Source organism: Ctenopharyngodon idella, chromosome 2 (assembly GCF_019924925.1).
Source record: "Ctenopharyngodon idella isolate HZGC_01 chromosome 2, HZGC01, whole genome shotgun sequence".
NCBI classification, from domain to species: domain Eukaryota; kingdom Metazoa; phylum Chordata; class Actinopteri; order Cypriniformes; family Xenocyprididae; genus Ctenopharyngodon; species Ctenopharyngodon idella.
The window spans coordinates 11720206-11732755 of record NC_067221.1 but is presented as its reverse complement, the minus strand read 5'-3'; the positions used below and the strand labels follow the sequence as shown (position 1 = coordinate 11732755).

Below are 12550 nucleotides of genomic sequence, written 5' to 3'. Positions count from 1 at the left end.
TTTCAGTTTCATTACATCCTTATATTTAAAGTGCAATAAGCGTTTTTTTATAGAGTGGCACCTGTTTCTGTGACATCTCTCCACAGTCAGATTGTTTGGCTTGCCAGTCAGAACACTTTGAGGCCCTTTCTGCCTGTCAATCATATTGTGCGTTCACAGGAATGCCCATATATGGTAAGCACTAAACAGGAAGCTGAGAGCATGGTAGGTAAAGCAGATCATTTGAGTTCAGTTGTTAGCTGTGCTATAATGCTAGCAAAATAGCCCTTGCTTTGATCATGTTTTTCAACATTTGAGATGATATGCAGCTGCTCTTCTCAATATAATGGTCTCATCAATGGTATTATTTAGGATGGTGGTTAGTAGGGCTGCATGTTTGGATTGCATTTTTCTGATAAAAATTGTGATTGAGATTAAAATGCATTTTTTTAAAGAGCTCTAGGTTTGCTGTTCTTATATATGTTATATGTTCTTATATATGTGTTATATACATATGTCGCAGATGCTATGAAAAAAACGGTCTGTGCGATGAATACATTTACCACAGTAGAGCACGTGCGAGCAATACAATTCTACTACAAACTCACTTCATAATGTCAGAGTAGAGTGTTTGGAATAACTTCCTTTCATGATCTGACGTGGCTTCAAATCACAGATTTAGACAGAATTATATTATTTCATAGTATTCTATACATTGATAAAACAGATAGCTGAATGCCTTTTTCCATATAAATTATTTCCTTGAACATCATAAGTTTTATGACTTCTATGAGTCTCACTTGTGGACTTTCTACGTGAGGGCGCCCTCTAGTTATTTTTACATTGTATGTGTGTACTCACTAATGCTCAGAACACCTTATAATGGATAAAAGTAGAAAAAATAATAGTTCTCTCTAAAGAAATTTGAAGTAAACATATGTGAACCCATAAGTTTTTCTCCAGTATTGAGAAGTTTTTCTTTTTTCTCTCAGCATATTCATTTCCTGACAAAAATTAAGAAATTACTGACAGATTTTCATCATAATAATTTCATATTTTATAATAAAACTTTAGACCTTTCTAATGATTTATAGGAAAATTAACCTGAATTTTCAAGTGCTCAACCAAAACGGATGGATGTTGTTTGGATTGTGATTAGTAATATTAGGCTGTTATGTGAGGTGTTATGTTCCTGTCTGGGGAAGATTCCAGAACAGCTAACATTGCTTACTGCACTTTTAAAAATGTGCTACATCGGGCTAGAATACGCAACTAAAGATGTAAACTGAAATTCTGTTAATAAAAGAAAATCTCTTATGTGGGACACAGTCTTTCATCCCTTGGAATGATCAAGCGAGGCCCAATCTGCTGTGAGGACTCTGAGCCCTGTACCCAGGTCTGCTCAACAGGATTTATCCTCATTTTCTGCTCATCAGACGCGACTTGACGAAAGGCTTGTGTGGGTGTTGGTGGTATCTTTGAAGGAAGTTTTTGTGTTTGTCGAGTCTGTGAGTGTGTGTGTGTGGGCAAAGAACCGGTGTTACTGGAGTCGTTCTTCCTCTGACTGCCTTTTATACACTTCCTGACGTCAAGGCCAGCCGTTTCCCCAGTAACACAAGCTCTGCGGTGATTCATATAATCACAGTGAAATTCTTTAAAGTGGGATTTTCTCTCGATGCCAGCGGAGTATCTCTTTCCAAACCTTAAAATGAACCTCTATGCAGAGTGATGCATGTAGCGTACCAGCTCGAAACACAGCAGTGCTCTTTGTTAGCGTGAGTTTTGTATGGCCTTAGAATGAGCTTGCAATAACTTGCATGCTCTCAATCTGACACTGATTCAATAATAATAATAATAATAAAGGGCCCATTACCTAAGTGCTGAACATTTATAGCATACTGGCAGGTATTTGTGTAACATTAAGTTCACAATGAGTTCACCCCTGGTTTGAGGTTAAGTAAGTAACTAAAATGAAACCAGATTAGATTCTGCTTCTGATAGTTGCAGTATTTTTACTTGATTTATTAAATGATAAATTTAGTTGTCATAATGGAAATTGAGCCTGGGTCATTGCGCATAAAGAGCTTATTATGACCCAACTTCATTTTTGATACTTTGTTTCTAATAGTGCATAAGAATGTCCTCAAAATTTATCAGTGCTTTTTACTTTATTCATTTATTTATTTATTTTTATGTTTATTTGTATTTATTAATGTTAGTTGAAATGTTGAAGTTTTAATTTTATGATTTTTACTTAAAGGGGACCTATTATGCCCTTTTCACAAGATGTAATATCTCTGGTGTCCCCAGAATGTGTCTGTGAAGTTTCATCTCAAAAGAAATGCAAATGAAATCCCCACAGATAATTTATTATAGCTTGTCAAATTTGCCCCTATTTGGGTGTGAGCAAAAACACGCCGTTTTTGTGTGTTCCTTTAAATGCAAGTGAGCTGCTGCTCCCGGCCCCCTTTCCAGAAGAGGGCAGAGATTTAACAGCTTGTGCTTCAGTTTCTCAACAACAACAAAGCTGGACAATCTCACGCAGCCAAAATGACGATCGCCAGTAGCAGCGTTCAGCCATTGATCAAACCAGAGTCGGACACTGATGGAGAGACTCAGGAACTTTTAGAATGCAACTAGCGTTTCTGAATAGTTAGTGGATAAATTTATGTAGTTGCTGTGGAGTTGATTCAATTCATCGACTACCATGTACCATCATGTTAATCTTTTGTGCAAATCCAGCGTTGAACTGACCCTCATTTGTGAAGCAGTCCAGTGTAAAATGATTTGCGCAAACACTTTACCGACATTCTTCGGCATATTTCCTTTATAATTGGAATTCAACCTCAGTGTCCTCGGTGACTCAGATGCAGAGAGTCTATGGAGACTCTTAAGTTCGTTGGTACATCCAATAATAGAACATTTGTACATTTTTTTTTTTTTTTTTTTTCCCCAGAACATTTTTAATGTTTTTCAGAACTTTTTTTGTTGTTGTTGTTTTGGCGCAGACATTGTATATCTCCGGCTGCTACAGCAAGGAAACAGAAATGTCGGAGTGCTACGGCTCACTCAGGGCAGTATATATGCTAATAAGGCAGATCGTCACCAGTCATGGGCGGGGCTTCCCTGCTCTAAAGCAAGAGTATAGGGGGAAATCTGGAACCATGTGTTTGGAGAGACTGTTTATGATTTATGGGGATTACAAAAAAGTAGTGGGTGGACATTTACTATTATAAGCTGGTTGTTAACACACACTGTGAATTTTGCATAATAGGTCCCCTTTAATGACTTGACTTTTTTTACTTTTTAAAATTATTTTATATATTTATTTATTTATTTGTACTTATTAACATCTAATTTGCATTCAACCCTTGGCCCACTTCAGAAAGGGGGTTACTGTCAAGAGCTCTGGCACAATTGGAACACTTCATACTTCGTGGTTTAATACAATGCTTGTTTTAGATTTTTTATTACATCGGACATGCTTTTATCTAGTAGAGTCTGAGCCTTTGTCAAGGTTTTATTACAATTAGATAGTTAGCATTTGATTACCCTCAAAAAATCAAGTGGTTGAAAATGAAAGCCTTTCCCTTTTGTCAGTCTGAGTTGTTCCGCTCTCTTAAAACCACAGTCCAACTTCTCGTACTTTCAGAGAGTCCTATTGATGAGAGTTTGCCTTGGGAGAGCTGCACTGAGACAGATGCTTAACTACCCAGGGAGGCGTCGTTAGTGTAATCATGCAAGCTCACACCGGCAGCCTCATTAATTATCTCTGCCGGCTCAAAGAGAGGAAGAGTCTATCAGAATGTGTGTGTGTGTGTGTGTGTGTGTGTGTGTGTGTGTGTGTGTGTTTGTGTGCACATGTATGTATGGGTGGGTTTTGGAGCCGAGTGCACAGGAGGCAGTTCAGATGGCGACATGCACCTTTCAGCAGAGGTGAATGACACAGTGTCACCTCTGACCCTGCAGGTCCCTCAAGATGAGTGGGGGGGCTTTCCGTTGGGAAAGGATGAGGATATCCCATGCAGACGCATGCGCAGCGGCAGCTACGTGAAAGCCATGGCGGAAGATGACAGCGGAGACTCGGACGGCAGCCCTAAACCCTCACCCAAGATGCAGGCACGACGGGCCAGCTACCTCAAAGCCACCCAGCCATCACTGACAGAGATGACTACTCTAAAGTAAGTTCTAAGATTTAGATACATAGTATTGTATTAATATTATTAATATTAATATTTGTAGTGTAAAAGTTCAGCACTGACCTAAGTTTTATCTTGAACCAGGGTTGTTATCGTTTACTAAAGCAAAAACCATAAAAAGTTACTTGAAATAAAATAAATGTTAACTGAAATAAAATCTTTTTCAGCTAGTTGTCAAGGCATTTTTCTCATTTTAATTTGGTTTAACTTGAAGTACTATAATAACTAGAACTAAAACTTAAGTTAATAAGAACTATACTGGACCCATTTTAAAAACGAATTCAAGAGTTTAAAATGAAAACAGAAATAGTATAGCAGTAATAGTAATAGTAATTCAATTCATCAATTCACATTTATTTGTATAGCGCTTTTCACGATACATATTGTTTCAAAGCAGCTTTACAGAGAATGCATATCAACATTACAATTTGGAGACTGCAGTTAGCTAATAATGTAATAATTTAGGCGATTAACATACAATCACTGTTAGCAATTTAATTGGAGGTAGAAGCAAAGAGCTCCTGGAAAAATGAATTACATATTAACAATAATTAGGATTTATAGAATGTGAATGTGCGTGTTGATCCAGATGTTGCATCTTCTGAAGTCATCGCAGGAGTTGGCGCCGTCTCTTCCAAAGTTTTAGTCATCTGAGGTCTTCTTAAGAGGCTGGATCCAAACTGAAACTGATGTACTCTCTAGTCACCTCGGGACAGGCGTCCCGAGGTAAAACAGAAAAGCAAATGGAGAATAATTAGCATAGCTGCTGTTCATAACATTAAGCAAAGATAGTCATGTGCAATTGATCTGATATGAGATGGATTATGTGAATGCTTGGCTGAAGAGATGTGTCTTTAATCTAGATTTAAACTGGGTGAGCAAGTCTGAGCCCCGAACATTTTCAGGAAGGCTATTCCAGAGTTTAGGAGCCAAATGTGAAAACGCTCTCCCTCCTTTAGAGGACTTAGCTATCCTAGGTACAACCAGAAGTCCAGAGTTTTGTGATCTTAAAGAGCGTGAAGGATTGTAGGGCGATAAAATATCGGTTAAGTACACAGGAGCTAAACCATAATAGTATATCAGTGATACTAAAATAACACTGTCTTGACCACTCTCCATGTCTAGACTGTAATTATGTATTATTTAGGCCCATTTGTGCAATTAATTCCTCAATTGATATAACAAGTGTTTAATATTCCTGTAAATTGCTAAAGATATGTATTAGCAAATATATAATTAAAATAATAATTTTTCATAATTCTCATAATAGTTGTTTAGGTGAGATAAATCATGGTCTGTGCAGGTTTAGAGTGGCCAGTGTTTTTCAATGGATCAATACATACGCAAATGAAAATTGTTGGATTAAGTTAGCTAAATGAAAGGGGTCACATAGAGAATAGCAGATAGTTAAACAGGTAGATTATCTAGGTAATTACCCACCTATTTTCTTTCTATAAAAGAAGACAACTCAGTCCTGATATCTGGTCTAGACCTTCTGTTCTGAACTGAGCTACTTTGAGGAGCCAAGTCATATTGAATATTTTCAGATAATGAACTACTAAATTGATCAGTGACCATTTGCTGCAATTTCATCTAGTGATGTCTGATTCAAGAGTAGCTTTGTAATGATTAATTTTAACCCGCTGGAAGTCAAACTGATTTTCCCTCTTGAGTTATTGATTAAACCAAATCTTTTGAACGAGTTGAATTGATTAGTTGAGTGAATCACTTGCTGAATCCAAAGACATCATGCTGGGTGATGTTTCACCTGAAAGCTGATGCCATATCCATAGTGGTTTGTATAGAAAATTTGTTGTGGAAATTGGACAAAAAGGTAATTAGAAAATACTATTCAACAATAAGCAGTAAGTGAAAGATTGATGATATCATGTGGATCAAAAACTGATTCAGTAAAATTAATCTTCCAACACCTCCAATATTAACATTTGGACTGCATTAATGGCAGTTATTTTATAATAATATTATTTGAACTGATTATTGATTTGCCAGTTGATTTATGAATTGATTCCTTTGAGTTCCACAATTAAGAGCCCTCATATTGCGTGTTACTTGAACTGCAAGTGAAGTGAAATAAAAGTAAGCATCAAAGCGTTTGATGTTGGCAACAGCTCTAACCATGTTCTTCTGCGTTGGGATCCCAAGCTTGGCATCTTTTGAAGAATGACTGTGCTTTAGCCACGTAATAGTCATCCAGATGGCCATCTAACAGCTTCAAATCCTCTGCCTGTCCAATGGCCATTTCCAAGCATACCAGAGCTGTAGTCAACACCTTTAACACCTGCCAAACATGCAGATCTGTTACCATGTAGCTTTAGCTTTATTAACTGTCTGTTTTATCTGCCGTGCTGCACTCATCTCCCTATGGAGAGGTGTAGGGAAACTTTTTTTTTTTTTTTTCTAGTCGAGATATTCATTTGTCTGAAACTTACATCTCTGTTGTTTTGGTTTCTCGTTTATCAAAAACTCACTGTTGTATAAATGAAATAATATCAAATGACTAACACATTGGTTTTAGAGATATTAAAGGGGTCATGAATTGAGAAATCAACTTTTCCTTGAGCTTTTGATATATAAGAAGTCATCGTACATAAACTTCCTTGTTAGTTCAATAAAAGCTTTTATTGACATCAGGCCCAGCAGACGACTGATCCTGGAATGTGCCTATATAGATAGGTGAAACGCCGCCTTCGCAGAAGAAATCAAAGCCTACTTCATCATTGCAACGTTAGCCCCGTTAGCGATACAGGACAAAAATAACATTACCTTACAAAGGATCCTAATGCTAGGAATATGGTTATTTATTTTCAACAATGTGAATGTCTCAGTTGAGCTTTATTTATTTGTATTCGGTATTTCACTTTGGATTCTTTGGTAAATCAATCACATTTTGGCGCAGGCTTTGCAAACAGACTTTTACGATATGGACTCGACAGTAATGCAACAACATGTAAGTAACTGTTCATTCTAATGCCTGATCTGATATGTAATGATTCTTGTACAGTCGGAAGTTCTTTGTCTATGTGTCAGTAAATCAAACCAGGGACTAAACGATCAACTTCACATTGTTTCTCTTAGTAGGATGAAAATAATTTGTTATTTAAAGGTGATTACATTATACAAAGAAAGCGATCAAAGAACGCTCCCTTTGCAATTGCTGGAGCTGTCAATCAAACAGCGCGAGTTTATCAGTGACTGAGTTCTGGACACGCTCCAAAACTCCTGTTTTATTCAATGAATCGCATTTGAACATCGCGTCTACACTATTAGTTAGGATGAAAGCATTCGTTAGTGTGCATAAATTGAGTTGCAATGACAAGATCACTGCTCACATGCGCTCAACAACATGTCTGTGATCGGCTACAATGTTCATCACTGCAACCTTTCATGCCACTATCTAAATATAATGCCATAGAACTAAATGTAATGCAACACTTACTAATCACTATTAGTTAACCTTGAAAGCTGTAATAGTGAAAACGTGCTAAAACTTTTCAAGAGACTGTCAGCCAATCACAGCAGTGGGCATTTACACTGAAGTCTCACAGCAGACACGCCCCTTAAAGGGTTAGTTCACCCAAAAATGAAAATAATGTCATTTATTACTCACCCTCATGTCATTCCACACCTGTAACACCGTTCATCTTCAGAACACAAATTAAGATATTTTTGATGAAATCCGATGGTTCAGTGAGGCCTCTATTGCTAGCAATGTCACCGAACCTCTCAAGATCCAGAAAGGTACTCATATTTAAAACAGTTCATGTGAGTACAGTGGTTCTACCTTAATATTATAAAGCGATGAAAATACTTTTTGTGCACCAAAAAAACAAAATAACAACTTATTAACAATATCTAGTGATGGCTGATTTCAAAACACTGCTTCGAAAAATATCTTAATTTGTGTCCCGAAGATGAACAAAGGTCTTATGGGTGTAGAACGACATGAGAGTGAGTAATAAATGACATAATTTTCATTTTTAGGTGATCTAACCCTTTAAAACAGAGCGTTCAAATAAGAGGGCTAAAATCAGGGTAGGAAAAATGCCTTTTATTTCTAAATTATGATGATTTTTGATGTAAAAAACATACTAACATTATAAGTGCACCCCAGGAAACAATGCAGTTCATGACCCCTTTAAGTTTCATTTAAATCTTTAAAGTGGGCATTTGTGCCCTTTGACTATCACTCTGAAACTTTGGTTTAGTCCAGCTCTGAGCTCAGATTGATTGGGTTGGACTGTTGTACCTACATGCCCTGCTTCCCTGTAGGCACCTGACTCCTGTTAATGTAGGTCACCAGGCTTTTCTGTTACTGCTGAGTAATGAGTGGCTAATCAGCCAGGGTACAGCACTGCACTAATTACCAACCTGCCGTATGACTTGGGGCACCTAGCACAGCTTGACGGGCAGAACCGCAGCTGATATCCACACAGACACATTGAAGGGTACGAGATTAGATGGTCAGACAGACATGCTTCCCTCAGCGGAGATATCAGCCAGCATCTCCAAGGTAACACAACACCATTATTCCTGCTGGCCAGGGGCCGAGTATGGATTTAATTAAGGAAGCACAATATGCCACGCCACTGCAGTGGCAAAGGTACAAGTAATTACTCTAATTAGCCCAGAGACTTCCTTAAAAGCCCTTGCATTGTAAAATACCCTCCCATATCTGTAGACTGAGGTCTTGTAAGCAGAAGGAACTCAAACTCATCACTTATTCGAAGCAATAATTGATCTTCACCAATATATTTAGCAGCCCTAATATGCAATGTGAATGCGTCATTGTGGTTTTAAAGAGTCCAGCACATTACTGCACATGTGAGTACAGCGTGTGTGAGCGGGGGATGGTCTACGTTTAGGGAAGTCATTGTGGGGTTGCCATAGTAACACATTTGTGCCTTAATACATCTTAAAAGGTTGGCTCAAATGGTCTGTAGGTGGGCTGAGTTCATTAAATCAATTGTTTGTTCTCATTATTGTATCTATTCTCATTACTTCTGTATTTCTGGAGTCTGATGTGCAGTGATAATTTTTACACTGTTTTCAGTGACAGTTTGTCATTTGACATATATCCAATAAAGTCAGCATTTTGTGACTAAATTTAAATTATTTTGTCATTTTTGACTCTCACTAAAATGGCATCAAATTTTTGTCAACCAAAAAATAACATTTTAGTTGAGAGTGGAAAATTTAAATGAAACACGCACACACACACGTTGGGTTTTCATGTTTTATGGGGACTTTCCATAGACATAATGATTTTTATACTGTAAAAACTGTACATTCTATCCCCTAACCCTAAACCTACCAATAACAAAAAACTTTCTGGATTTTTTAACGTTTTGAAGAAATATCACTTTGTATGATTTATAAGCTGTTTTCCTCGTGGGGACCAAAAAATGTCTCCACAAGAACAAGGATATTGCCATCTTTGTGGGGGTTAACGTAGGGTTTACCTGAAAAACACACACACACACACACATATATATATATATATATATATATATATATATATATAAATTTTGGTCATAAGTTTACATACACCTTGCATAAAGTTAATTTTAACAAAATAAGAGGGACTTTTAAAAAAAAAAAATCTTTAAAAAGATAAAAATATTATGGAAAAAATAATGATATTTTGCTGATTCTACATGTAAACTTTTGATGTATTTATATATATATTACGATTTCTGTCAACTGTATTAAAAGTATTAAAAGTCGTATATTTATTGTCATGATGCACATTGTTCATCTCACTTCCATCAACGATGTTTTCTTCAGTAATTTTATTGGGAGATTAACACTGCTCTTTTGTCAATCCTACATGTCAGACTGTGTGATTTATTGGCTTAAAATTCAGATTCATATCTGCTCAAGCTCTACAAAAGTGCTTGGAGATTCCACCCTAAGCCCACTGGAAAGCCCAGACAAGGATTGGAGGATTTTGCAGATTTGTAATACTGTTCTAGCATTATGAGCGCTCATAAATATTTCATCTCGTGGAATTTCCTCAATCCCGCATTTTGATGGTTTTATCTGTTTATTTGACGAAGAAAAGCTTCAAATGCCAATGTTACATCTGCATGTGCAAGGGAGGTTTGTTTGCTTTAGCGTACTGTCACAATCCTCCAAACCAACTAATGCCCTGATTATATGCCAGGGGACAATGCTTTGACCTTTAACTTGGTTTATGATTAATAATAATAAGTGAGTGCTTGATGTCTATATTTATAGAGCTTGTTCTGTACATTAAGTAGGCCACTGCTTATTTGATAGTTCAGAACACCGAACAACTCACATGTACATTAGTCATCAGATACAATTCCGTATCTTTGTGAAGCATGAAAATAGACAATCTTAGATGCCTCGGGGAGCTGCCACTGCAGCAGAAAGTACGTGAGGCACAGCGCTGCATTGTGAATGGCTGACGTAATTAACAGCCGCACAGCGACCAATCCGTTGAGACGACCGCAACAGTGAGGCGGAAACTTATCGGCTTATTCCGCAACGATGACATCATGCATAACCAAAGTCAGGCTCACCGTGGGGGATGCGGCCCCCCTCAGCACTTGTGAAGTTTAGCCATTCTGTTCTCCAGTAGTGTAGGGAGATGCCCTGGGGCGTTTTGGACCGCACCGCTCTGTGAGAAGTTGTTGTGTTCACTTATTATGTATGTGTGAAGCCATGCAGATGGATGGTGGGAAAACTACGCCAATGTCGGAGCTTCCACTAATTCCCATACTGCTGATGTGGATGCAAGGTGTCTGCCTGTCAGCAAAGTGTCAGCGCGAGTCTCTGGTATGTGTGTGCTGGTCTGCGTGGGTGGCCTTAAGTGAGTTTAGCTGTTTCTCTCCTTGCCCGTGTGCTGCACTCGCCCCACCTGCTTTATGCCTGAGTGACCTGAATGAACCATCCCTTTAGCTATTTAAAGAGCCACATTCATAATGTAGGCCCCTGTGCACTGGACACATGCAGAAATCCTGCATGAGCATTTGATTTGCTCACGGCTACCCCACTCACCCTGATGAAGGGACTTTGATAAGGAGCATGCCATCTAAATGCTTTAAGTACTCAACTCGTGACTTTAAATAACATGCTACACATTTGATTGAATGAAATTATTTGTGGGTCTATCTATCTATCCATCGTTATACTACGTATAATAAATCAGAAATAAATATAATTCAATTCCTGCAAAATATGTTTTTACACAGACATTTTATGCCATAGATGTAGTCCAATAATTTGTCCTAAATATATATAAGATTAAATAAATATTTAAAAATCTTAATTTATTAATAAATATTAAATCAAAATACTTGAACAAACAAAAATGTGGTGAAAAATCTTCTTTCATTTGTTTTTTATATAATGCATTTTTATAATATATATATATATATATATATATATATAAACCTAAGGGCCGTTCACACAGAACGTGCTTCTCCATTCCAATGCGCTACTTTTCCATTGTTTTTCTATGTAAACACGCACTAGTCTGACGTGCAAAACTGTCCCGCTTGTATCCTTTGCAGTGTCTCGCGCATTTCGGAAAGACTCGGTACAGCGTATGTATATTTTATAAAAATGATAAAACTAAAGAATTTTATGAAGAATATGAAGGATGCAGTACTACTCTATAGGTACTCAAGATTAACATGAGATTGGCAGAAACTGTGTGTGATACCCCCCCTTTAAATATTTTTAACGCGTTAAACTGAAAAAATGAATTGCATGCGTTAACGCGCTAATTTTGACAGCACTAATATATGTATGTATATATATATATGTATGTATATATATAATATATATATATATATATATATATATATATATATATATATATTATAAACTGAATAGTGTAGTTAAAACACTGTCAGTATTTTAATAAAATGCTTTCTCTCAACAAAAAATAAACATCTCTTGTGTTTTTCTCCATCCACAGGATCTCCGCAGAGCACTCTCCAAAGCTGCAGATCCGGAGTCACAGCTACTTGCGGGCGGTGAGTGAAGTTTCCATCAATAGGAGCCTGGACACCCTGGACCCCAAAGCTCTGCTAGCCTCTCCCCAATACCGCTCACGCAACGAGAGCTACATGAGGGCTATGAGCACCATCAGCCAGGTTTGTGCTCACCCCCAACACACCGTCATAGCGGGGTGCAGGGGGAGGAAGGTCAAAATCAGTCCAGATTAGCCCATCAAGTCCAGTTAAAAACCATGAAACCGCCATCCGATTCATCCATGTGTTCAATCACAGATGTATGTGTCTAACCAACTAACATACTCCATGTTATGTAGAAGTGGGATGGCATTCATCAGACAGTTACTCATCCATCTTAGGCACACT

At 37.5% G+C, this 12550-nt stretch overlaps 1 protein-coding gene across 1 annotated transcript in view; it reads left to right on the top strand.

Moving 5' to 3' along the window:
• Window positions 1–12550, top strand: part of dlgap1a (discs, large (Drosophila) homolog-associated protein 1a) — a 78100-nt gene that overhangs the window by 32518 nt on the left and 33032 nt on the right. The window contains exons 3-4 of the mRNA XM_051874706.1: window positions 3949–4160; window positions 12148–12325. Of these exons, the coding sequence (XP_051730666.1) occupies window positions 3949–4160; window positions 12148–12325 (390 nt within the window). The remainder of the gene's footprint in view (window positions 1–3948; window positions 4161–12147; window positions 12326–12550) is intronic.